Source organism: Hippopotamus amphibius, chromosome 6, assembly GCF_030028045.1.
Source record: "Hippopotamus amphibius kiboko isolate mHipAmp2 chromosome 6, mHipAmp2.hap2, whole genome shotgun sequence".
NCBI classification, from domain to species: domain Eukaryota; kingdom Metazoa; phylum Chordata; class Mammalia; order Artiodactyla; family Hippopotamidae; genus Hippopotamus; species Hippopotamus amphibius.
The window spans coordinates 131,406,866-131,433,902 of NC_080191.1; the positions used below are offsets into that span (position 1 = coordinate 131,406,866).

The 27,037-nt window shown below is 35.7% G+C and overlaps 1 protein-coding gene across 19 annotated transcripts in view; it reads left to right on the forward strand.

Annotated features, from left to right (window-relative positions):
- MBNL1 (muscleblind like splicing regulator 1) overlaps positions 1-27,037 on the forward strand; it is a 174,548-nt gene that overhangs the window by 59,268 nt on the left and 88,243 nt on the right. For 2 of the 19 annotated variants that reach the window (XM_057738636.1, XM_057738637.1), the window contains exon 2: positions 5,850-5,968. The exons of 16 other annotated variants lie outside the window; for them this stretch is intronic. In XM_057738636.1, coding sequence (XP_057594619.1) covers positions 5,963-5,968 — 6 coding nt within the window. In that variant the 5' untranslated portion in view covers positions 5,850-5,962. Of the gene's footprint in view, positions 1-5,849; positions 5,969-9,244; positions 9,625-27,037 lie in introns of all 19 variants that reach the window. One more of the 19 variants, XM_057738642.1, reaches the window with a different exon arrangement.

The following is a 27,037-nucleotide window of genomic DNA, read 5'->3' on the forward strand; positions in this document are numbered from 1 at the left end:
AACATACAATTTCTAAAGTGTCGTGGGCATCTTCTTGTATGAATAGCCAGTGTAAATGGGACTAGTAAGACACTCCTTTCTCTAAGGGATTCTGTGACTGTGAGATAGTGAATATGATATAATGTTGAATTCACCAGAAAAATGTATTATCTAAATCTGAGGTTATAATTTATATTTTGTTAGACACGTGATATTAATGTTGTAAATTTTAGATTATATTATTTAAATAACCATTGTAATTCTAAAACTCTTCTCAGATCTACTCTTTTACTCACGTTCAGGTAGCTGTTATGCTAATTTGAAATTAGGGTAAAAGGCAGATTCCTGGAATATAATTAAAAGTATTTTTTGCAATTGAAAATCAGAAAGATAGAGAAATTTTACATTCTGTCTATAAGTCTATGCTAACATGTTTTATGATGTTATTAGGTTTGCTTTGCTAGCACCTTATCAGGAAATTTGAAAGGAGACAAAAAACTAAGCCCTTTAATTGTGGTATCTGGTAGTCCAGGATCAAGCTGAATTTAACTTTGAAGATCAAAATTGGTATTTATACTATGTCGATTGAAAGCATAGTTTCATTTTTGACTTGAGGAAATAGCTTAATCTGAATAGCACGAAAGTTGACCAAAAAGTGTGCTCGTCCATAAGTACTGACTGTTTTAATCTGTTGAAAACGGAAGGCTAGCATCAAGGATACAGTAGTAAACTTCTAAAAGGAGTTGGTGGAAAGTAAATGTTATGCAACATGAAAAGAATACCAGGGGAAAAATTGACAGAGTAGAATAACAGGAAGATTAGTCATTTCTGGAAGGAAAAAAAAAAAGGTGGGGAGCGGGGGAAGAAATATTTTAAACAGGAAGGTGGAACTGGAAGTACCAATGGTAACAGACAGATAGGAGCTCATTAGAAGGTGAAACTGGACTTTTAAAAAAGGAATAATAATAATGGTCACATTTAATTACAATATACAGTGTTTATTAACAGCAAACAAAAACAAAAATGGGGAAATTTTTTTGTTAGGGGTTAAGAGAACCCTGTAGAAATCAAAGAATGATGTTTACTCTTTGGCTGAGCTGATTTGGCTTAGGTCAGACAGCGATGTCCAAGTGCATAAAGAAAATGGATTTCTTTTTAAAACAAATGAACGTTCTACTGTTTTCAAGTGTTGGGTAAAATAAAAGCATTCAGGACATCTTAAAATATGTATGCTACTTAGTTTGAAATAATTTTCACTTATATATTTACTTATCTGACAACTGAAGGAGTAGCAATCTCCAAATACTTCAAGAATTATTTCTATAAATTCTCAAGAATATAAAATTTAACTCTCTATATATCATATGAAATATGTGTGTATAACAGTCCCTGTAACAGAAAACAAGAAAGTAAACATCACAGGTGTGTGTGTGTGTGTGTGTGTGTGTGTGTGTGTGTGTTGGTGGAGACCCATTAATTCCTGGTTTCTGTTAGGGACATTCATAGAACAGCATTTGCTGGGCACATTTTCCAACCTCTCTGAAGTGTTCTCATCTCTTCAAAGGGGAAGAATAATATACAGTGTACCTGCCTACAAGTTGTGTAATGAGGATTAAATGAACTGGTAGACACAGACCTGGAAGTGGCATTTTGTCTTTCTAATTTTAATCCTGTATCCAGGTATTGAACACAGGCTTGTATGATGCATTTCCAACCAACCACCTAACACATGGGAAGATGGATAATTGCAGTAGAAGCTCTTACTGATGCCTTGATACTTAAAATGTCATATGATGGGTTACATATGGACCCATACTTGACAAATATAAAACTATTAACTTCTGTTGGTCATCCCTTAGTAACTACAGTAAACAATAAATTAAATAAAAATTATTTTAAGGAAAGATATCTCTAAGATTATATAAGCCCAATATTAGGACAAAGTTTGCTTATTCCCCTATTTGGAAAAAAATATGCTATTATTATTTAAATGCAGAAAATGGCTTACGTATATTGAAATAAAGATATCAAATTAATATAATTTAGACATTCAAGACTGCTCTTATTTTATGCAACTATATGAGACATATTCAGTATCATTGAATGCATAGAAATACAATATGCAGTCAGGTAAGCATTTCCTGTTGATTTTATAATAAATTGCAGTGCTTTCATGGCTCATGTGCACATACTTCCTGAGATAAATTCTAATTCCAACACAGAATAACCAGTTTGCATGAATACCAAATACTGCTAAAAAGTTCTCTCTCTTTCTCCCTCTCTCCTCTCTACTTTTCTCTCTCCTCCCTCTCTCCCTCTTCACCCTTACTCACACAAACGTAGACACTCTTTACACACACACAGACACACGCGCGCACACACACACACATACACACCCGCTTCCCAGGCATAACTGCATAGGAAATGTTTGTTTTCCAAACTACAGAAAACAAACCTTATCTCAAACACTGAAAGTCCTTCCTTTTCCTGGTTTGGAAACACTAAGTCATACTTGCAGATTTTCTGTAGCCAACATTTAGGTTTATTTAAAGCATAAAGTTGTGAGGACAAAATGACTCAGAAATTTGTAATACATAATTAAAGCTTTTCACTTTTAGGTCACCAGTTCATATCTAGCTGACTTAGTGTTAGTTAAGGATTGGTTACAGTTGGTGCATTGTTTAGTTTCCAGAAGCAACTGGGAAGCTCATTGCAACTTCTCCTATTTTGATCTGTGTGCGGGCAAGAGTTGACGCTTATTAATGTATTTCTTTGCAGATAAAGCCAAGTTCAAGGAATTAAATAAAAGAGAGTAGACCCAGTAGGAGTTGATGAATAAGAAGCTGTTAATTTATTCATCTACAAACATAACTTCTATTGACTGATATCTTTCTAAAATTGAAGCATGTTAAAATGATCAGAATCATTTCTGTGTTTTAAATTGCAGTGTCATTAGCAGCAAGAAGTAAGAACTGTAACTTCAATACATAAGTCAAAGAGAATGAATATATACATATATATTCATAGAAAATTTGTATGACTGCATAAATGAGTCATGATCTTCTTAGTCTATCAGTTAGTAGTGCCAAGGTCATAAAATCATTTGTTATGCTCTGCCTTATGTAAAAGCCTATGGAATTACTTTTTTTTTTTCTCACCCAAAAGGTCCCAGAATGTGTTTTTGAAAAATATTTGAATAACTTAAGTGTTAATTCAGTGTTAACATTGGACACTGAGATAAATTTAAATCTTGCTGTCAGCCAAAGAGTAAATCAAGCTTATGTGGATACAATTTGTAATACCACTTCCCAAGGAATTCTGCAGAGAAGGTAGTTGTCTAGAAATAGGGTAAAGAATTGTCATCTTCCTTCTGTGGAAACTTTTGATTGTAAAAATAATTGAGAGTGAATAGATTCTAATGCATCACCTCAAGCTATGCCACATGGGTATGTAAATTTCTCTTGGCTAAATGCCACCAAATGGCTGCATTTCTTATAGCTGGTGGCTAAATTCTGACAGAGGGTAGACACGTTTACCATAACTGTATTTTCTTTCTGAACTTTCCATGGATTCTTATGGTAATTTATATCAGGTTAAAGCCAAAAAAGCTAAAGCTAGCCAAAATTCATCCAGAGAGTTAGGCTTGCTGCCAGATTGAAAAATATCTTGGTCTCAGTGCTCTTCACTGGTTTCTCGGACTTACACTTGGGGCCGTAGGTGCTTGATTTGAGCTGTCTGACATTCCCCAGATGGCTTTGTGTCCTTAAGAGCTAATTCAAAGAAGGTCGTATCAGCTGCTGAATATTCAAGGAAGTATCTTGGTCCAAGGTTGATTGCAGCCGGTATCATACTCAGGGGATGAAACTTGGATTTCTGAAGCTTCCTCTAAGCTCACAATTATTGTCTTGACCCTGCATATAATTACATTTATTTGCCAACGATGGGAATAAAGTATAAATATGACTGTCAGCAATGGTAATCCCCCAAAACAGAATGACTGACACTGTGAGGATGATAATGTTACTGCCCTGTTAGTGCCTCTGAAGATAAGATACGCTGGAATAAAATGTGAAAACTGAATTTGTCCTTGACTTTTTAAAATCTGAGAATCACATAAAAGATTTGCTAATTCCTTGTTAGTAAGCACCATTAAGAAAAGTGATAGAATTGTGTATTGTATAAGTTCATGTAGTTTGTACATATGTTTTTGGAACGCGGCAAGGATAGCAGATCCTCCTTCCACTAGCGTTCTGGCCGGACCTGACATGTCTTATCCCTTTCCTTTAAGAGTTGAACATACGGTCTTCTTTCAGGAGGTGGTAGAGCCTAGGCGTAGGCACAAAACCACAACTTTAGGGGCTGCATTCCCTGGATCTAAAGTTTACATTTGCTGCTTAGTAGTCCAGTGACCTTTGGTGACTTTCTTACCATTCTCACCCCACTAAATAGGAGCATATGTACCTCACTGGGTTGTTCTGAATCTTGAAGAAATTAATACATGTAAAGGACTTATGGAACTTCAGGGCACAAAATAAGTACCATGTATATATTAGCTGTTTAGGTAACCTTGCAGTACAGAAATAAATGAAAACCAGAACTGATGCTGCAGTTTTAACAAAATGTTTAAGAACTCCAGGTCTGGAACTGTACAACCTGCATTCAAATCACTTTCGAGCCCTGTGACCTTAAGCATGTGATATGACTTGACTGAGCCTCAGTTTTCACATTTGCAAAATGGGGCAGTAATAATACCCGATCTGTAGTTGCTGTGAAGATCGAAAGGGATAACACATGTAAAGTACTGAGTGCCTGGCACTTCTTGAGTATGTGATATATGTTAACTACCGTCCTGATTTTTACTTTGATGTTGAAGTGAACACGTGAAGGATTAATACACGAGAAACATGTTATCCTCAGAATCTGTGTATGTAGGGTTTCAGTTTTACTAATGAGAATTGTTATTCTCTGCTGTGCAGAGAACACATGCCTTGAAGTTTATAATTATTTTCTAATTATTAGGAAAATAATCTGGTTTTCACTTATCCTTTGTTGGACTTTTTAGATTAAAAAAAACTCTAGGTGCTTTTTTTCAATCTATAGGATTTGAGCTCTGCATAAAACAGTAAAGTAAAGTAAATGCTTTGTTAGTGATGTTACCTTCTCGTTGTCCAGCCATATTCTAGCCACTCATTCAGTTGAACACCACTGGAAAGAAAAGCAACTCATCGATAACTTCAAAATGGGGGTGAAAGATAGAGGCAGAGAAGACATTGCTTCTGTAAAATAAAATTCATGAGACCTGATATTTCCCCATATGTTGGGAGTGTTGTAAAGATTATGAAAATATTAGCATTTGTAAAACGTGATTCTATGCCAGGAAGGCAGAGAGAATATTATGAAAAAAAAATGAAATTAACATGATGGCATTTATTTCATATGGTAACATCCTTTTTTTCATTAACAGGAAATTTTAGGGCAGCCTACCTGCTTCTTAAGAGTGGGAAAGGTGAATGAAAATTTAAAAAGAATTCATCAAGGCTTCCTTGTGACAAAGTAAATCTTTAAGAATGTGTTTCCCATAGAATTAGAAACTAAGAATCTCGTAGTAACAGGATGTTTGTCACCTTGGTTGGGAAGCAGATTTGCCGCCCGATCACAGGAAAACACCTGTTTTGACACTCCGTGGGGAAGGTGCAAACATGCGGGCGCACTCTGTCTAGGTGCAGAGTAAACAAGAATGCTTTGGCTAGCATCCTGCAAGGAGTTGGGTCTGAATGGTCTGCTCCAGCTTTTGCTGCTGCCGCTGCTGCTAATATCGCTGGGAAGGAAAAGTGGCTGACCTGGCATATCCTTCACTCTTGGTGCTGCAGCAGTCACTCAGGAAATGTTGTTTAAGGGAACCTTCTGGATCCTTTTCATGGCACCATGGCAAGAAGAGGCCGTATCTTATCTATTGAAGATAAAGCATGGAGGTGGCTAATGGATGCTGGTGAGTGAATAAGGCAACTGGGGAGCCAGTTTACTCAGATACCTTTTGGGCAGACCCGCTCTCTCGAGGACGGAGGTGGCGTCCATGGGGAAATGGCATCTGATAATCTGAATATCGGAACATTGTTTTTGAGAGGAATCATAGTTTTAACACTGATGACCTGATCCATGATCCCGTATATGTTCCACACATAAAGTTCATGTTTATTCCCAGTTTTACTAGTTGAAGGTACTAATCCTGACGTCTGTTAGCTATCAGTGTGCGGAGTATAGTTTCCCATGTCATTTCTCAGGCGTTTATTTAATCTTCATTTTAATTTTTCACTTGACCCACAGTGATTTAAAAAAAAAAATGCCTTTCCAGTATATGAAAGCAATTATTTTCCCTTTCAATTATAAATGAGCCGCTCCTTTTCTCAGCACAAAAGTGTGTGGAATTTTAAATTAAGAGATTATTTAATGCACATTATTCCTGCCAGAAATATTCTTTTCCATTCAAGATAATTATGTAAGCAAATTAGTAAGGTATTGTTTACATTAGTCAGATAGTTGCACAGGATGAATCTTTGACATTAGCAAGAAAGAAACTTCATTGCTAATGTATTTATCTACCAATACAAGGTATAATAGTTTCCTTGAGCAAGTGTCTTCATTGGTAAAATGAATTTGGATGAGCCATCTCAATTTTTCTCACTCTAAAATTTTCTGCTCTAAAATTTCCTTTCCCCAAAGCAGAGGCCATTTTTGATAAGCCTACTATGAGATTTGAAATACGTATGTATCTCTTCCACCTTATAATTTGTAGCAGAGATGAATATGTGCCAATTAATAGTCCACCTGTGTCTTTCATTAAAAGACTGGAAGATACAGAAATATCAAGTTTTCCATAGAGGTGTAGACCAAATTTTTCTAGAATAGTTAATCTGTGATTAATAGGTATTCCATAAAAAAGGTTGACAATTAAGTTTAGGAATGTATAGGAGCATAGTAAAGGCTCTCACAAGCCATGTAGGAAGACACCTGTTTAACATTTTTAATTTTTAGGAACTCCATTTGACCATGACATCTCACCCCCCCCCCCGCCCCCATGCTTTTTGAGAAGTGCCTTTTCACATGGGGCACCGCTGTTCAGCCAGTAAGTATGTACTGAGCACCTGCTGTGTTGCCAGGTTAAGCAAGTGCAGGGATACAGTTGTAAGTACCTTTGTCAAAAATTTCTGCCTTTGTGATGCTTAGCAACAGGGAAACACTGGTTTAGATTATCTAATCTTATTACTTTAGGAAGATACTTTAGTAGCAATATAATGTTTATTTCAAAAAAACCAGTACCAATTTTTCTGTTTTCATTGACAATCCTGACATACCATTCTATCTGAAAAGCTTTATAATTGAATGGACTCTACTATTTCAACTGGCAACATTAATTCAGTTCCTTATCTTCTCTTCCACTTTTTTTTGTTTGTATGTTTTAGTTTTTCTTGTTTAGATTGTTGAAACTGATTTTCATGAGTAGGGTTGAGAACAGAGGTCAGAAAAGAAACTGTAATTATTTTTTTAATATTTTATTTAAAGTCAGACTTACCACATTAAAAAAAAAGCTCAGCTTCCATTTGGTTTCTACCATAGGGACTCACTTCATCTTCCTTTATGCAAACCTGTCAAACCTGTCATATTGATGTGATTGGGTTTTTAAAAGTCAAGTTTTAGTTCAAACCAACATCTACACTTAGGCACTGTTTATACAATAAAAGTATTTTTAAAGCGAAATTCAGATTCCTCATCCTCTTATAAAATCTCAGTTCTCTCAAATTTAAAATACTAGCTGTCTAGGCAGTACTTACTATTTTGTAGTATAAGGATTATTTCATTTTATAAGAATATCTGACCCTTAGTGACTTCCTGGACATAAGTAAGTTTGCCTAAGCAAGAGCTGCTTTTACTGTACATGTTATTAACATAATATATGCAGCATAACATAACCACATGTATATGAGGTGAGGGATGGATGTCAGCCTTTCCCAACACATGTTATATGAGTTATTTGACACCAAGTAAGATAGATTATTATTACAATTCTAGTTAACATGGACTTATATATGTAAGTAAATACCTGAAGTCAAGTATTACACACACAGGATGGCCATTGGGCAGTAAACTTTCTCTTCATTTAACTCTAAAACAACATAAAATACTATGCATTGTTAATTTGCTTCTAGTCTTGAAAAAGTGACAGTTCCTAAATGAGCCTGATCATTTTAATTTTGATTCATATTAGGGATTATTAAAGTTTTGTCAGAGTTTATATTTAGTCTCTGGCTTGATTTTATCTAGCTCATTAAAGCAAAATTGTCTTAGGGCCTGTCTCTTGTAGCTGTTCAATATTTAATATTCAGTTGGCTCCTCAAGATAAGTTCCTGAGGATTTGTGAGCAGTTGAAGAGCTGCGAATAGTAGTTAACAAGCTGTAAGCATCTCCATGGAAAACAGAACATTGTAAAGCCCAGATTTAGGAGATTCTTAGTGAGTAGTTATCTGACAATGCATTAAAACCTAATAAATTAATCTCATTTTTCTTTCTTCCTCTTTTTTGTTCCTCTTTTCTTTTTTCCATCTCTCCCTCTACTCATCTCTGAGCAATCTTTGTCCACTTCTTTTTCTTCATATTCTTCCTCTCTTATCTCATTGAAGTCCTTCAATCTCCTTCATTTGAGCATAATAGAAAGTGATGTATTTGTTAAAACATGTGTTGTATTTAAAACAGATGATTGAACCTGGTGTACCCCCAAAAATAATAATAATAAAAAAAAAGTGTTGTATTTAAAAAGCAGTTTTAATTATTTCTCCATTTAAAAATCAACTGAGTTTAACTTTCTGTCTTTTCATTTTCTCTTCCCATTGTGGATGACTTTGCCTTTTAATCTCTGTTGTTGCCTTGTGGATCAGCACCCTGTGACTTTTTATACTTGTAAATTCCCTTATTGTAATATAAGTGTTATAATGATGGGATTTAGGAATTTTATGCCACTTATTAGATTTTTAACCTCAAATCTGGTAGTCATACTATAATATATCTCCCTTACTTTTCTTCCTAGAACTAGAGCTGCATATCCCCCCTCAACTGTGTTCTTGGCTGTCTGTGGGACGCTAGAATGGCCTGTTTCCATGTATTTTGTTGCATTTCGCCATTGCTTCCTGTGTTCTGTCGGGGAATTTTGGTGATTCTTTTCAAGCGCTACCTGAGCTCTGTGCTAGTTGTTCCCATTCCCTTGTTCCCTTAGGGTCTTGTGCTGTGTGGTCATGTCTCCACTTCCGTGGCCCTGTCCATTGACAGACCCTCGGGTTCCCTGATGGCTGCCTCTAAACCCTTGTGAGGGCGGGAATATTCCTTCCCCTGCTGCTACGATTGAGCGCCCTGTGCTGGGTACCACGTTGCCCTCTACACTTGCTTTCAGTTGTTAAGGCTTCCCAAGCTTTGGCTGTGGCTCAGTGATCCTGCTGTCGAAACCCTGAAGCTTTCCTAGCCTCGACACTCAGTGGTAGCAGCAGGTGTTGGGATTTCTCCAAGCCCCTAAGACCCTGGGAGCAAGAGAATGGCCGTTTGACATAGACCTCAGGAGTTATCAAAGCACCAAGAAACCTCTCCAGAAGATATGTAAAGGTAAGATTCTGATTTCTCTAGGAAGCTGTTCTAGAAGCTAAAAAACCTACAGCCATTAATTTAATGTAGACTCCATAGCTGGAGTATCCTTGGGCAACTCTGTATCTGATGATAGAGCTAAAATAAAACACTTCTTTTAGGAATTTGGTGTGCTAGTCACAATTCTGTTTGATTTTATTTAGATTAAAGTTGGCACTGAGTAGATTTTTTAAAGTATTTTTTGCATTCTTTGAGGTGGAATTCTTGAAGCACCTTTTGGCTTTATGTATCTTGTCAGAAGAATCTTGTTGAGAATTGAAACAGTTAAAAATAAACTAGAAATTATTTATTTTTCCAAATGCCTGTATTTTATTTACCTCTCCATTCATGTTTAAAACCAGAAGCATGAAATGATTATATCCTCAAATTCTTCAAACTCAAATTCCTAAGTCCATAGTTAATTCAGAAAGAATGGGAAAGGTAGCTCAGATCATGATAGTGCTAGGATACATTATTGTCCTTTGTCAAAAATTACTGCTTGGCATTCTAAATATATAGCAGTCTCTTTTCTTTTAGGATTTAATTTCAGGTTTTTTCTTTTTTTTTAAGGGGATTGTTTCCCTGCTCCTATTTCTTGGGGGGGGAAATTTTATTCCCTTTGCATGTAAAAACCGGATGAAGGATACACGTTGGGTATTGGTGTGTGTATGCGAGGGGTGGGTGGGAGGGAGCATGGTAGCATCTTGTCGTGAACAACTCAGATCATCTCTTCAGCATTATAGCTTTTGTGGCAACTGTTATTTATAACCTTTATTCTTTACTCTGCCTCCATTCATAGACATTATTCTGGGACGTGTTATTAAGACACTTCTTCTAATGTGAGATCTTTGGCGGCCTTACTATCAAATTATGTCTTTTTTCTCCTTTTGTTTTCTTTTTCAATAAGGACTTAATCTCTTAATTGATTCTCTGTAGTTGGAATCAAGGCTATTATTAGCTTACTGTCACATTGAAACACTTTCATCTCAATAACCGAAAATGTAACAGGTTTTAAAAATGAAAAAGAAGAATGTTGACTAATAGCTGTACAAAATGAAAACCAAGATTTATCATTGATAGTGCTTATTTTAGCATACTTATTTTTAAAACTAAAAGATATTCAATGAAGTATTTTATTTACACTTGAAAATATCCAAGTTTTAGTCCCTCTAGACCTCGAAGCACAAGTAAATGGAATGTTTTGCCTTCTTTCTAGTACATTAAGTTGAGTAATTGATTTCATATGTAAAAGCAGAAAAGGGAAAATCTAATGCTTTGATTCTTAACACTTCTAACAAGTTTACAGTTTTAAAAAATGTATGGTATAGTCTCAAGTTAGAAGTTTGCGTTATTCTCAGGTTGGCTTGTAGAGTACTTTTTTCCTGTTTTATTTACCTAGAATTCTTATATTCTGCTAGGACAAGAAATGAAACAGAATATATATGTATGTGTGTATATACACACACACACACAAAATTTATATATATATAAAATTTAAAAATGATTTAATTGTGTTAAGAGAGAATAGTAGATTGAACTTATGGCCATTTATAAAATTACAATTTTAAAATTACTTTAAAAATATTTTAGTGGAACATAATCAATTAGCGATATTCATTATATTTAATGTTTTATGGAGAAAGTAACTTCATGTAAGCAGGGCACAGTATTTAGAGTTTAGTAATGACTTTTTTAAGGCATACAGAAAAGGTACATGATATAAAATAGTGGCGCCATAAAGACCTTAGCAGCTAGCTGAATAGAGTAAATAATAGTAATAAGTAAATAAATTGAGTAAATAATAGAATGACATTTTTAGAAATACGGAAACGGGACCAATAATTCACAGTTTCTTAAGCCCAGAGCCAAGAGCAGAATCCAAGTCACTGAATTCTAACCCAGTACATTTGCCTCTATGTGATTTTATTTCTTAAAGTTGCAATACATTTGAGGGGCCAACTTGCCAGTGTCCGCAGAGCTGGGTTCTAGGAATTGAAGAGATTTTCTTTAGTATTAAGAATTTCTGAGCATGGCTGATAAATATGGGTTCACTTCTGCAATGTAGTGTGATTGAGGCCTTTAGGATTTCTTTTTTATTTCTGTCTTGTTTAGTGTGGCTTTCATTATATTAGGATTTTGAGAAGTACATTGGAAGGATCATTAAAGTATTTTTGTTTGATGAGAGTATAGAACTTCTGGCATGCCATTTATTTCAGTTTATGATCCAGTAAATTTGGCAGTTTTCTGAAAATTTAATTCTTAAAGTCAAAAAGATTAGACCTATGTGCAAGTATAGGCAGTACATTTTCTGTTCCTAAGCAAAAATTTTAATTGGCTTTTTGTTTTCAAAATTTAAAAATTCCTCAACTTGTGTCTTTAAAGATATCTGTTTGTGGTATCATAAAAGTGGAAAGAATGCACATTCTTTGTACTATAGTAATTCCATTTGTGTGAAATTATTTGATATATTTATTAGTTAAATGCATTCTGGTTGCCTGACTTGGAATTATTACTTCAAAATCCAAATTCTCGCTGACTGTACCACGTAGCTATCATCACGTAATAGGACCATGCTTAGGCTCCTTTAATGTGATTCTTGGGGGGTATAATTGTAATCCAGTTTCTTTGCTTGACGCCCAAGATGCTCACTCTCCAAGATGGAGCTAGCAGAAAAATGTGTACAAAACTATGAATATAAACTCTGAATTCTCTTTTTAGAGTGTTCAATTTGAAAAATACTTAAGTACTGAAATATTTTTGGACCAGGAATTTATAACACTTACTTTAGAAAAAAATGCGAAATACTTATTCACTGAAAGTCTCAGAAGCCTTAGGTCTGTTTAATCCCAGTCATAACGATCCCTGCGTATTTCTGCCATCACTCAGCTCATAAGTCTCATACCTCTTGATTCCCCCGGTGCCTATTTCCCATCTATTCCGTGTCCCTTCCTGAAGAGTATGAGAGTTGTTCAGACTGATGGGCTATGAGCAGAACATTTATAATCAGCATTGAGAAATGTCAAATGTAAGCCTTTTATGATATATTTCCTTTGTTATAACAAATAAATAAAAGCTCCCAGCTTCATTAGACAGACCCACGTAGAAAAGAAAGAAAAGAACAGAGCTGCACTTGGTTGGAGCAACTAAAAGAAAGAACAGATCTAGTGATGATCCCAGATACTAAGATTTTTGATACTTTAGGGGAGTTTTACACTGTTCATTATTCATTTTATTGTGTGGAAATAAAGCTTAGTGCATCAGAATTATTCAAGATTAAGGTATCTCTTTTGTTAATTGTAATTTATTGATTATTTACTACCTCCAGTGCCATTACAATAATTATCTCATTTATTCTTCACAAAAACACCTGGAGCTATGTAGTGTTATTATTTTACCTTTTCAAATGAAGGAACTGAGGCTGAGAGAAGTCGAATAACCTGCCCAAGGTATCATAACTGGACCCAAGGCTTCAAACCCAGGTTGTATGGCTCCAGTGTCCATACTCAGAGGTTCTATTATTTTTCAATTCTGGCAGTGAGTGCTAGTTCCTGAGTTCATTCCTGCCTGTTCCCATGACCTAGTGCCATCAAGGAAGGGGCTCCCTCCTAAACCTCTTCCCAGCTCCGTCTGGACCACCGTTCATCACTGGCTATTTGACCTTGAAAAGGTTACTTACTATCCTCTCTGTCATAGTAATATTATCTCCTGAAATACGAGTAATATTATCTCCTTGTCTTTCTGGAAGATTTAATTTAATTTAATTTAATTTAATGAGACAGGGTACGCCAAGCACTTAGCACAGTGGCTAGCATATAGAAAATAGCCAATAAATTGCTGATGCTGTTATGTGTTACGTAATTTTCTCAAGGTCATGCAACTGGAATTCAGACCTAAGTCTGTCTGACTGGGAAACTAAACAAAACAAGAACATACACACACATATACACTTTCCACAAAGCAACAGCAATAACAGCAGGAACCACAGAGCAACAACTCATGCTTTCTCTAAACTCTGATACTACCTCTTGTCCCTAACCATACCTTTTGTGATGAATAAATTATGATGTCACGTATGCTGCTGGGGAAAGTAGCATAGTTTAGCTGTTCAGGGGAAACTCTAGAAGTAAGGCTTCCCAAAGTTGGAATTCTAGCTCCATCGCTGCATGCCGTTTGATACTAGGCAAGTACATAACCTCTCTGCAGTTCTTTATCTACATATGAAGCTAACAATAGTACCACTATGTTGGGCTATTATGGGCAGTACATGATTAAAGAGCTCCTCCAATAAATGATTTTTATTAATAATTGATCGAGGTGTACGTATTTCTTTTAAAATATAGTATGCTCACAGAACGAGACGCATGGCTTGTGAAAATCAGAGGTGGGTAGGATCTTTGTGATTAAATGATCTTCCATTCTCCAAGAATCAGTATGATTTCCCTGTAAAAGGTATCTTTCCTCAGTAGCAGGGTAGTAAAGAAAGGTGGGGAAAAGCCATCAGAGATCAGAACTGACCCAGATGTGGGGTGGTTTTCCTATCAGGCAGGTGGGTGAACTTCTCTCAGTTGTCCAATGTCAGGGACAGGCGTCATGGTCACCAGATTGTGGGAATAGTCCTGGTTACACAGCTGGTAGGCGGTAGGATTATCTTTCTTGTATTTTCTCTTTTGAAACGGAGACCAAACCAGCAGGTGGGGTTGAGTCCTGGAGAGAGAGAGTTAACTTTGACTGAGTTGAGTATCAGAGGTTAGCCTTGAACACTAGTCAGACGAGGGACTTTTTGAATTCTTATTGCTTATGCGTCTAGCTCCTTTACTTGATTCTCAACTCCCTGAAGTCGGGAATGTTTATTGTATTTATTTGCAGTGCCTTGCACAGGGTCTGCAAAATGGTGGACACTCCATGCATGTCTGATAATTAAAGACGCTCTGGAATTAGGACAGAAGAACTCGTTTAAGGATATCATGGCTGCCAAAGGGACTGGAAAGCAAGAGTGCCGTGCAGGATGCCTGGGCGGCCCTGGGGCTCCCTCAGGGACAGAGGGAGGTCAAAGCAGATCCTAGGGGTGGGTCAGGGAGCTGAATGTATGCAATCTTTGTAATGACAGGTTTAGGGACCTAGCAGAATTCAGACTGTCAGTGTGGCCTGATTCATGGATGTAGGAATAAAGTATTCCAAACTGTTTATAAAACTTTTCAAGCATAGAACATATTTAAAGAATTAAAAGCTATTGGAATCTGTTTACATTCATTTTTCATACAGTTAAAAATGATATTTCTGGCATTAAAAACCCAATTTTGGTGCCAGAGACTTGAGGAAAAATATATCTGTAAATATGTCATTAATGTATATACCCTTATATAAAGAAGTTATCAAAATATGGTTTTAAATATTTAATATAATATTGTAAAATTGTAATTTCAAATGTGAGTAAAATGAAGAGCTTATGAGGATGATGTAGGAAGTCAGAGTGTAATTATAAAAGCTGAAATATTTGTGGGGGATGGTTGGTAAGACTTGAGGGTATTTTCTTATAAATGTTACTCTTCTTTTGACGTGTATTCTCCAAAATAATAAGATGAAAACATCTTTCAATCAAAGTTTGCATTAAAAACGTAAAACATATTCAAAACAAATTTAACTCTGCTTAGCGTTAAACCTAACAGTTTATGTTGATACTTAGTTGCCATAAAGGTGTTTTTAGGTGAACCAAACAGGTATGCCCATTATTCAGCGTGGTATATATAGGCCAGACACATTAGTTTCTTCCATTCACACCCAGGATATTGTGTGCTGGCATCTGAAGGATGGCTGTTTAGAAAACTTCAGCTGAGAGTTAAAATCAGACCAAATGTTTCCATGAACATTTGTGTCTCTTTAATTTGAAAAAGACCATATGTTGCAGTTGTGCTTCTATAATATTAAGATAGTGCAGAACTTTCCAGGGTATCTCAAGAACAAACTTTTAAATCAAGGGCGAAGTTATTACACATTTAAACAATTTTGCTTTGAAAAACACACGTTGATGTGAAGGTAAACAAAACATTGAGTCTGAAAATGGAAAAATCATTGCTAACCACAAGTACGTTGTTTTGTGGAAAGTAGAGTCCTTCCCTGCCTTTTTTTCAAATGTGCCTGTAAACTCACCCTTTTTCCCAGTTTCTCTCTATATACATAGAGATGGCAGTACACGCACACACGCACACATATGCACGCACACGCACACACACACACTTTTCCTTACACCATAAAAGATTACACCAGAACAGAAATTGCAAGATGTTATCTCCATAATTCTCTTCAATCATTTGCTTTTATGGCTATGCATCCCCGAATTATATGTGGGTCTAGCATACTTATTTGTATGAGGAAACACCCTGGCAGTGCTTTTTTTTTTTCCTTCTGTTTCTTATTTCCTGATGCCTGCTTTTAGTTTATTTTGTTAATTCATCATGTGAGTTTTAATTAGATAGTAAGTTTGAGATATTAATGAAACTATCAAAAGTTAAACTCATCATAAAATCCTTTGCACATGAAATAACTTAGATCCCTGAGTATCAGTTTTCTCCTCCTAACGTTTGCCCCGGATGTGTTCCTGGCAGTTTAATCTGTCCTGTTTTACCCTTTTAATAACATAAGAGGCAGTGAATGGTGCAAATAAAATTAGTGGTATCTCTTCCCGAGCAGATTTTTGTCATCGGAAATAAAAGTGTCAACACTAAGAAAATGTAAATAAAGTGAGTGATACTTGGTAATCGTCACCAATTGTCCTTCTGGATTTCCTGTCTGGCAATTGGCCTTTGAGGTATGAATCTTTTTAAAGACTTTTGTAATTAAAAAAAAAAAAAAGAAAGAAATTTGCTGCATGGAACAAGCCAAACAGATATTTAAAAAACACTTTTTATTTAGATGGACAGCTGTATAGTTAAACCACTATATACGTATATATGTGTATATGTGTAATTTATTAGACATAATTTGCAGAAACTCTCACCCCATTTCTAAGTAGAATTGCAAATATGCTGGTATAGATAGGTGGTTGGGAGCATTGGTTCTGGAGCCAGATAACATGGGCTCAAACTCCAGCTCCACCACTTACTGTGTGCATTTCCTTGGATAAGTTGTTGGACCTCTCTGAGTTCAAATACCTCATCTTTATAATGGAGATAATAATGGAACTATAGGGTTGTTTTGAGGATTAAATAAATTAATAAACAAACCATTTAGAGCAATGCCTGGTATACACTAGATATTCAATAAGCTGTTATTATTTTGCTATACTTTTTGTTTTGTGACTTGTTTCTAACAGAAGTGGTTATCTAGCTTTCTGTTTTATGAGGTAGGGCTGATGGGAACTGACAGTCTGAGAAAAAGGTAAAACTGAAAGTCAGTGAGAGTGTTTCCTAGCCAAGAGGTCAACTGCCAGAGGCCAAATGCATGTGGTAGTATGGGGTCCAAAACTTAGAAAAGCTTATGGATGATTGATGGGAGAGAGCGACACTTAAAACAAAAATAATCTGAAGTTATGTCATTGGGAGGTGGGGCTTGACCATAGTGCCCTTTTGGAAGATTTAGAGAATAATCCTCAAACGTATACACGTCAGTTCTGCATTTCAGTGTCTTATAGTCAGACATTTTAACCAATATCTATTTAAGCCATTGTTTCCTAATTTTTTAAAAAATGTATGCCTTTCACATAAATAGGTTAGATTTATTCCTTTTAAAAAACTTTTGTTTCCCTTCCGTTCTTGATTTTCTCCTTATTGTCCCATCATTTTCCTGAGAAGTGTTTATTTTACAGGGATTAATGCAAGAGATTATTTTATGGGATAAACCTGATGACCCTCAGGATGATGCTGTACCGCAGGATAACCACATTTTCCTGGGATAGTTCCCACCTCAGTTTTTCTATTAGACTTTGTGTTACTGTTCTGAAGTTAGGAAAAAATAGTCCTGCAGTTTTGTTTTCCAACTTTGCCTAGGCTAATCAAAGCCACCATTGTCATCTACAACAGAAAGTGAAGGTTGCCCAAGAGGAAAGCACAGAGCACCTCCAATTAAAAACATTAAAATAACAAAGGCTTAAGAAGCTCTTTTCATGATTCCTGACCCTAGGTTAGAAAGTTCTCATGACCCAACTATCACAAAGGTTGTGGTAACGCTCTGTCCTGGGCCCAACACCATATCTCTAAACAAAATCATTTTAATTTTAGAAAATATGGAACCTATATTGTATTTTCAAAGTCCAGGTTTGAGGGATCAAGCTTGTACTTTCTTTTATGTATTTACGGTTTTGGAACTGTGTTGACATATTCACAAACATGTGATGAACTTTCATACAACAAAGCATACCTAACTGTGCTATATATTAAGGTTGCTACAGGGAAATAGACCTCTTTAAAAAGAACATCTCAACTCAGGAAAGTTTAATTTTAGGTCCATTTACAACCAAAATTATTTTAAAATATGTTTACAGGTGTTCAAAAGTAACATATTGAAAAATAAAGTTAATTATTTAAAAAATACTAATTCAATTGACACTTTTTAATAACAGAACCTCAGATTGAGTTTAAATTATCCTTTAATTATTTTCGTTATGAATTTCCATTCCAAGGTTTTTTTAAAGTTAGATTTAATGTTTAAGTCTTCCAATAGATCATTTTCTACCTGTAACTCAAATATACCAGTTCTTATAGAAATCAAGTCAGTTTCTACTTCGTGTTTGTAAGTTATTGGCTTTTTTTTTTCTTTTTTTCTTTTTATTGAAGTATAATTGATTCACAATATTGTGTTAGTTTCAGGTTATAGCAAAGTGATTCAGTTATACATATACATGTATATATCTGTGTTCTTTTAAAAATTCTCTTCCATTATAGTTTACTGTAAGATATTGAGTATAGTTCCCCGTGCCATGCAGTAAATCCTTGTCGTTTATCTAAATATGGTTGTGTGCATCTGCTAATCCCATACTCCCAATTTATCATCTCCCCCTTCCCCTTCGGTAACCATAAGTTTGTTTTGTTTTTGGCATTTGTAATGGAAGTTGGGAGCTTTACAGCAAAGAAGACTTACAAATCACGTAAGACTGGGATGAAGCACCGGACTCTGACGTGGTTATTTAGTTTCTTGTGACAGGTCCCCATTTAATCGCCGTGCCATTTTACCTCGTGTATCATGTGTCCTTGAAAGCATGCCCACCGTGTTGTCTCACTGGACTGCATGAAATCTGATGGCGATACTGCGTAGCACAGCACCTTTTGTAAACGCGACTTCATCGTGTTTGGGAAATAATTCATTTATCTGAAAAGCAATATAAATGCACGTTCAAAAGTATACTGTAAGTAGTAAATCTTTTCCTGAGTTCTGACCAGTAATGATACGCCTGTATATTGCTCTTGTGAACACTAAAATTGAAAATATAATTATTGTTTTTATAATATAATTGGTAGTATAAATTTTAATCTATTTTGAAGAATTGTGGGCTGGGAGAAAAAGAGTCCAAACTCTTCGCTTTCTTAAAGCTAAGTTATACATTGAAAAAGTCAAGGTCATCTTTAAAATTTCTTCTATAGTTTTGAGACTTGTTTCTGTTGCCCCAAATAATTTTACAATAGAGAATGTGAATATAATGGTAAGAAAGTTACGGTATAGAAAACAAGCATCTGCCCTTAAGGAGAAAATGAATTATTAAAAAACTTAGAGAATATAAAATTTGCTATATCAACAAAATATATTATTTCCTCAAACAGCTGGATAAGCCAATGTGTATTTATTGAATAAATGAGTGTGCTAATGAAAAATCAAAGAGTGAGTGAGTGGATAAATGAAAGAATAAACTTAGTGGTAACACATTCTTCTTCCTGGTTATTATTTTTAGAAAACAATACTTATTTCAAAGTACTATAAGTAATTCACTTAAAAAACTGGGTGAAATTCTTCATTTTCTCTTGTGGTGACAGCCAGTTGTTACAGTATGAAGAGAATTTTTTAGGTTATGAGATATCGTTTATGCAGGTTGAATTACCCTACCTGCATTTATAGGGCTTTTGGGAATCAGAAGAGGAGAAAACACAAATAAGCAAAAGAGCAGTTCATACTGTTCTAAAAAATAAACATTCGTCCATGTAATTACATCCTAAATAAGATAAATAGAAGTGGATTAAGAAAACTACATTGGTTTAGAAGAATTCAGTGTGTTTTCTATTCCTATTTTATATGGTTTTGACACTAATTGTGTTAAAGGAACACCATGCATTATCTATTTTTAAACCTTTAGCCAGCAGCAGTAACACCCAAAAGTATAAAGGATGAAAAAAAAAAAAAAAAAAAAAGCAATGGGCTTGATACAATCATGGCAGGTTTTTTAACTGTTGGAGAAAAAGGTAGGGGAAACAGGTTAAATATCATGAAGTTAAGGCTTTTTGCAAGTCTTGGGAGATTATGGAGACCATAATAAAACTTCCTACAACATGGGAACAGAAAGAGTTGTTGTAGAAATAAAATGAGGTGGGAATTTGAAGAGAACGGAAGATCCTTTGCTGCTAGAGAAGCAAGCTCACATCAGCCTAAGTACTGACTACCATGCCTCTCCTGGGGCTCATTCCCCAGGAATGTATCCCTTGTGCTAAATAGAGTGCTTATGTAAACACACTCTGTAGACATTTGGAAATACTGGAATAACAGTTCTTCAGGGGTTACTATGTAATTATTTCTAGCTGTTGCATTTATTTATCTTAGTACCAATTTATAGAGCTAGTATTTGACTTGTGTTACCTACAGTGTCTTGTTTTCCTCATATGAAAAAGTATGTAAACAACATGTAAGAAAAATGCAAACATCAGTGGCTTTATTCAGTGAATAAAACAGCTGGAAACTTATTTCTTACTATTTTTTAAATGAATAGTTGAACATAACATTATATTCATGGCATGTTGAAAAATGAAAGAAAAAAAAGAATGGAAACTTGGACTTCTGAATGAACAGCTTATCAAAACACTAGCTTTTGATTTTATCTGAGCTTTGGTGGAGAACGTTTTTACTATTTCTACAAAGCCTAGAGGAAATCACTGAACTAGAAAAGCTGAATATCATTTCTGACTAATCTCTTAGTCATCCTAATAATAAGAAATTATTTAGTTCCTATTTTTCTTAGTAGTCCATCTTGAACAATAAAAATCACATAGCCCACTCAAAGATATTTCAGGAAAATTGATGTGATACTTTGAAAAAATATTATACTTAAAAGGGGGCACAGTAAATGTTTTGTATTATGCTACCATTTATCACTTATTTCTCAATATGTATCTAGGAAAGTTAGCTGAAAATGACCTTGACATTTATAGTTTGGATGATTAGGGATGAGGCATTGCCATTAACCAAGTTAAGAAATATAGGTGTTAAAATTGGTGTGTTCTCTTTCTTTTGAGGGAGAATAAGCAGAGAGCAGATAACTGATTTGGTTGGGGATGGTTGAATTTACAGAAAAAAGCACCTGAAAATCATTCACATAGAACTGATAGTGTTGTGTTACAGGAGAGTGCTGTGTTGTATTCAGAGAGAGAATGTATGGTAAGAAGAGAGGGTAGAAAGAGGATCTTAATGCATCTCTCTATGATCAGCAGTCAGAAGGGAGAAAAATCAAAGAAGGTGACAGAGAACAAGCAGATTAGTAAATTGTGGGACAAGGAGAATGGTGCATTATCAAGAAAGGCAAAAGAGAAAAGAAGGAAGTAGTTAATGTGCCAGATGCTAGAGAGAGGACAAGAAATGAGAAAAGGACACTGATTCTGGCCATTAAAAAGGCACCAGTAACCTTTGAGAAGGTGGTTTGAATGGAGTTGGGAGGGAGGAGGTAGAATCCTCATTGCAAACCAGATTCCAAGAAGATGAGTCACTAGTAACTTGAAAGATATGTATGAGAACTCAACAAGTTTAGACAATCCTATCAAGAAATTCAGTAATAAAACGAAGAGGAACAGAAGAGGGTGTTAGCTGGAGAGTTCAGAGGAGAAGATGGTTGTAGAAGAGTAGAAGTTCCAATGGAAGCATGTTTTTCCCACTAAAGGAAGATACAGGAATCAGTGGAGAGGAAAAGAATGAGTACTCATTAAAATAAAGGTAATGGAGGGTACTATACATCAGAGAAGTTGAGAAAGGGTCAAAAAATTAGGTAGGGAGGTTGACCTTAGAAAGGAAGATGAACTAAGCACTTCCGAGTTCAGAAAGTCAGATTCCAGGAGAAGGTGCTCAGCCAGGGAGACTATTCCTAACTACACCTCTCTGTACCTTCAGTTCCACCTTGTTGTCTGGGTGGCTCACTACCTTGTTCATACTCACGATTACGTAATGCTTTTTAAATCCTTTAGTTTAACTCTGCTTGCCTTATAATCCCACCTTGACTGTAAATTTTGTGGGGCATGGACATGTGTATATTGTTTAATAACGATGTATACATTGCTCACTAAGCTCCCTTTTCACATGGTCCCTAATGTATTTCAGTAATCCCAAAAGCCAGTACTGTCAGGGGAAAAGTTTTTCAGCCTGGCCTGTCCTTCATAATACAAGGTGGAAGGCTAATTAGCTCCCTATGTGAACCTCAAAAGCTGTTTCTAAAACAAATCTGCAGTTTCAAATGAATGGGATGGGTTATTAATATGATACTTTTTTTCTCCTCTCCTGGTTAAGAAAGTTACAACATAGCAAGACACAACTTAGAGCTCAGAAATGGATACCTTCAATGCCAGATAAAAATTTTCATTATAGAAAGTGGGACCATTTGACTCAAAAAATATTGTGAAAAGACAAAAATATGCAAAGTAAATGGTTGCAGAGTGCTGTGATTTATACCACTGTTTGTATCAACCAAAGGTTAGGTTATGTCTTTAACTTTGGTCTGATCCACACTCTAGACACAAATCCCTTGATTGGAGTAGTTGAATTATGTTTTCTGATTCTTTCTTAGCAAAAATAATTGTAAGCAAAAGTTAAAAACGAAACGTTGTCTTTGCCTCCCATTTAGGTAACATATAGAAAATATGTTTCTATTTATACTAAGTATGTTACTCTTTCTTTTATGGTTGCTACCAATCCATGTTCTTTACTTTTTATATAAATTATCAGTGATCCATTTTTTTTAAAGTAGAGCTTTATAGACACAGAAAAATGAACTGGCTACTATTTTCATGATTTTAGACTCAGTTTTACACTGAAAGTGAAATATTATATCCATTTAAGTTTCAAAATTATGTAAAGCTATAAAGTTTATAATGTAAGCCACTTGATTTTATTCCTCTTGAAAATATTTGGTTTTATTTCTCTTCAAAATAATTAGAGAAGGAAAAATTGAAGAGTGAGACAATATATCTAAGTGAGTAAAATGTGGCCAGTGACAGCTTCCATATTCTCATTTTTTTCATGTTTTTATTATCATTACCCCAAATCATTTAAAACACTGATTGATCATGACCATTGTGCAGTTGCATGGTCCAGGAAAGCATGAGAAGGTCCTTTAATTACATTAGAATTTTAAATTGAAGCACTGGTTTGCCCTGGCCCACCACTCTGGGGCCACATCAAACTGCTCTTCCGTCTAGACGTTCCTCTCCAGCATCCCTGGAGTTAGTGTTCTACTCTTGAATAATAAGGAATAAAAATAATTCCTTTTTCTTCCTTTTTTTTTTAAACACACATCCAACTGTCTCACATTTGTGCCTTCTCATCATTCTGTTTTCTCGTAAAAACTTTCCCACCCTTGTTTTCTTAATTAATGACTACTTGTCCTTCTAGACTCAATCGCAGTGACAGTTCCTCTGGGGAGCCTCCCTTGGTCTTTCTGTTCCCCAGGCTGTGGGCGATGTCCCCATAGCACCCTATCCTAGTTCCTCTTGTAATGTTTACTGATTTGTGTCCTCTGGGATGTAGCAGGGACTGTGGCCCTGAGCTCTGTATCTACAGTGGCCAGCACCACTGTGTAAATGCTCATTTCGTGTTGCCTGAATGAATGCATGAATAGCTGTTTTGTTTTGGACCTTAAGCTATGTTTTATCGTTATTTGTTGTGTGGGAAGGGGTGCATGGATATAAGCTTTTTGGATTATGCAGTATGTTATAAAATAAACTAGTTTGAGTCTAGTTTGTAGCGGATAGTTTACAAAAATATAGGAATAGTATTTGCAGAAAACCCTGCCCCCTTTAAAATTAATGCATAGAGAGATTTAAACTGTGTCTGTTAGACTTTTTATCTTTAATTTGAGGATGTGAAGATAGGCTGTGATTCTCAACAACAACAACAAAAACCACCCCAACTTCAGTGGCTTATTTCAACAAAGAGTTATTTCTTGGTCTTGTGAAGTCAATGGAGCAGCCCTTCATCCAGCAACTCATGAATCTAATTTTGCTCCATTTTCCTCCAATGTGTTCCTTCTGAAGTAGCTGAAGCTATGACAGAGAGAGATTGGGAGCAGAACATTGGCTCCTGATTATCTCTTCTCAGAAGTTAAACAGCTGTTTATGCTCAGGGTCCCAGGGCTAGACCTAGTTACATGGTACAACTTGCAAGAGAGGCTAGAAAAGGCAGCCTTTTCGGGGTACTTAGAGAAAACAGAGCTGCTCTGTGTTTTGCTCTGTCTTTTATGTTCCTAGTGTTGGGGTCAGGCATGATGGAACAGATAGATGGGTAAGAGGTAGATGCCTTTGGGTGAATTCAAGTGTAAAACACTTACAGCTGTTTATTGAGTCCTTGTTATATGTCATGTGTATTAATTCCTGAAGAAGAGTCTGTCTCAATATATCCCTCATCTTTTTGGCTTGTGGTCCATTTTGAGAATCTGATAGAAGTTATGAAACAGTGCACATCAGCACTTAACCCTAAAAATCAGGCAGGCACACTCAGGGGTTCATGAAATCGCCACAGCTCACCCATCATTGTCCTCTCAGTGTTGAGAGTGCCCGGTTGGCACTCATTGATGGGTGAAGTATTGGAGAAAGTGAGAAGTCAGCACAAATATAAATTTTTCCTGCCTTAGGTGAACACTAGGGACCTTTTAAAATTAAAATTTTAGTTCCTCAAGTTGAATGGAGGAGGTAATTTGATTGCTACCTAGATATAGACTCATCCAAGGAGAGATGGGACAAGAGACAAAATTGTTGATAAAATCACACTTGAGAATCAGGCAGCTGAAGAGGAATGCAAATTGCTTTTGTTCATGGTCTCTCTTGCCAGTTTGTCCTATATGAGGCTTTAATGAAAAATGGATTAAAATTGTCAGTTTCTTACGGTTGCATTACAGGAAAGGCAGTGCTTTGCTATTAAAATATATACTTAAGTTTGAGGATCATACAGATTAATGAAAAGACTAAAAGAGATTTCCATAGCTTAATTCTCTACTCAGGGTCCCTTCATTCTTTAAAGTTACAAAGCAAATCTCTGAAATTGGAGTTTTATATTCTCAATTGCTTCGCTGTAATTTTTTGTCTTTTTTTTACCATATGAAAAGTAAATGCCCCAAAGTCCTTCGTTTGTAGAGTAAAGCAGAGTATGTACATGCTGCTTAAGTTATTATCCAGTTGACATGTACTTAATCATTGTTTTAGAATTATTTCTTTTCAGAAAGAAATACTCATTTATGCCCATTTTTTCAGATGAAAACATTGAGATTCAGTGTGTTTAAATGGTTCTAAGTCTTTGCTTCTATAGATTTTTCTTTCTTTTTTCTTTTTTCTTTTTTTTTTTTTCATTTTCTCTTTTGGGCCACGCCAAGTGAATTGTGAGATTTTAGCTCCCTAGCCAGGGATCAAACCCATGCCCCCTGCAGTGGAAGCACAGAGTCCTAACCACTGGACTTCCAGGGAATTCCCAGAAATTTTTTAACCTGTCATTTTAGTAGTTTTCTCAGCAGATGTTATTTCATTAAAAGTGTGCTCTCCTTGCCAGACTTGGGACATACTGAGAGGCATAAATTCTATATTGTCATTATTTTTCCAGAGCCTGGCGCTTATTTGGGTGCTCAGTACATGTTTTGACAGAGTGAAGGAATAAGCAAATAACTAAATGAAAGTAGTAAAAAAAAAAAAGAGAGAATGACACCCCATCTCTGCCCATGTGTCTGAGAGGCAAAATAGGATCATAGAGACTTTCCTTGGCTCAAGTACCAGCTTGATCTCAGACTATATCAAGGAACTTGGCAATAGCATTCCCTGTCTTATAGTGTTGGTGTGTGGATTAAATGAGTTTGCATATGCAGGTGCCTGGGAGCAGAGCCTATGTCCAGTTTAATTTTGCTTAATAAATTTAAACCCCTAGGATTATGTGATTAGGACATAAATATTTAAATTTTTGACTAAAATAAGAATTAGAGAGTGAATATAATTTGACATTGACTGAATAAAAGGAAGCAAAATATTTTATACTTTGGCTTATTACTATGCATTTGGTAATCCTGGAAACTGAGACTAAATTCACATTTTAGTTTTAGAATAAAATATTTAAGTGCAACTTATTTAAGATGAGTTGAAGTTTAAAAACAAGTTTTGTAAGACTGTAGAATTAAACTTTTCTTACAGATTTAATTTTCTTTCATTGTCAAATGAGTATTCAGTTAGAAAAGTACAATGATTAATTAATGAGCATAGGATGGGACACTGCTAGGCTAACTATGTCATTATAGTCCAAAATTTAGACTAATATACTGAATATAAGTATTCACCTATTATTCTATTAAAGAACGTGTATTTCAAAGCCAATTTAATATGAAAATTATTCACTCACTGTGACTTAATTTCCAGGAATTATTTAGTGTGCTTCCAGATGATTTCAGTATTCTGATAGATTTAATCAAAAGTACAGAGTGGAGAAGCAACACCAGCTATCATATCTTTGCCATGTGTTGGCTTGAGTCATCCCCACGTACGGGGGCGTCACCACAGAGCTTGTTCCTTTGACATAGTACCTGTGCCCGAGTGAACTGATGAACAGCCGTAGCAAGAGGGACCATTATGGCCATGCAGCTACCAAAGCATGAAAAGAGCCTGCTTTGTTTTTTTTCTTTTTTCTTTTATATATATACATACACACACATACACAAGACTGCTTCTGACTTCAATTTCACGACACTTTGTGTCTCATGGGAAGCAGCAAGAATTTTAGAATGGTGTGAAGTGGAAAGACTTTTTTTGCGTTCGGTTGAGTGGTGCAGCTGGTAATCTGGTACAGCAGAACAGCCTGGGTTGGGGATGCTCATGAGACAAGCATCCGTTTTCGTGGTTTTATGAAACCATGTTCTGATTCATTAAAATGGGTGCTAAGAGAGACTGCCGTCTCCCTGACTTATGTTTTGTTATACTCAGATGCAGTTTTTATAGTCTCAAACTAAAATAAACAGATATCCCAGCACGCTTTT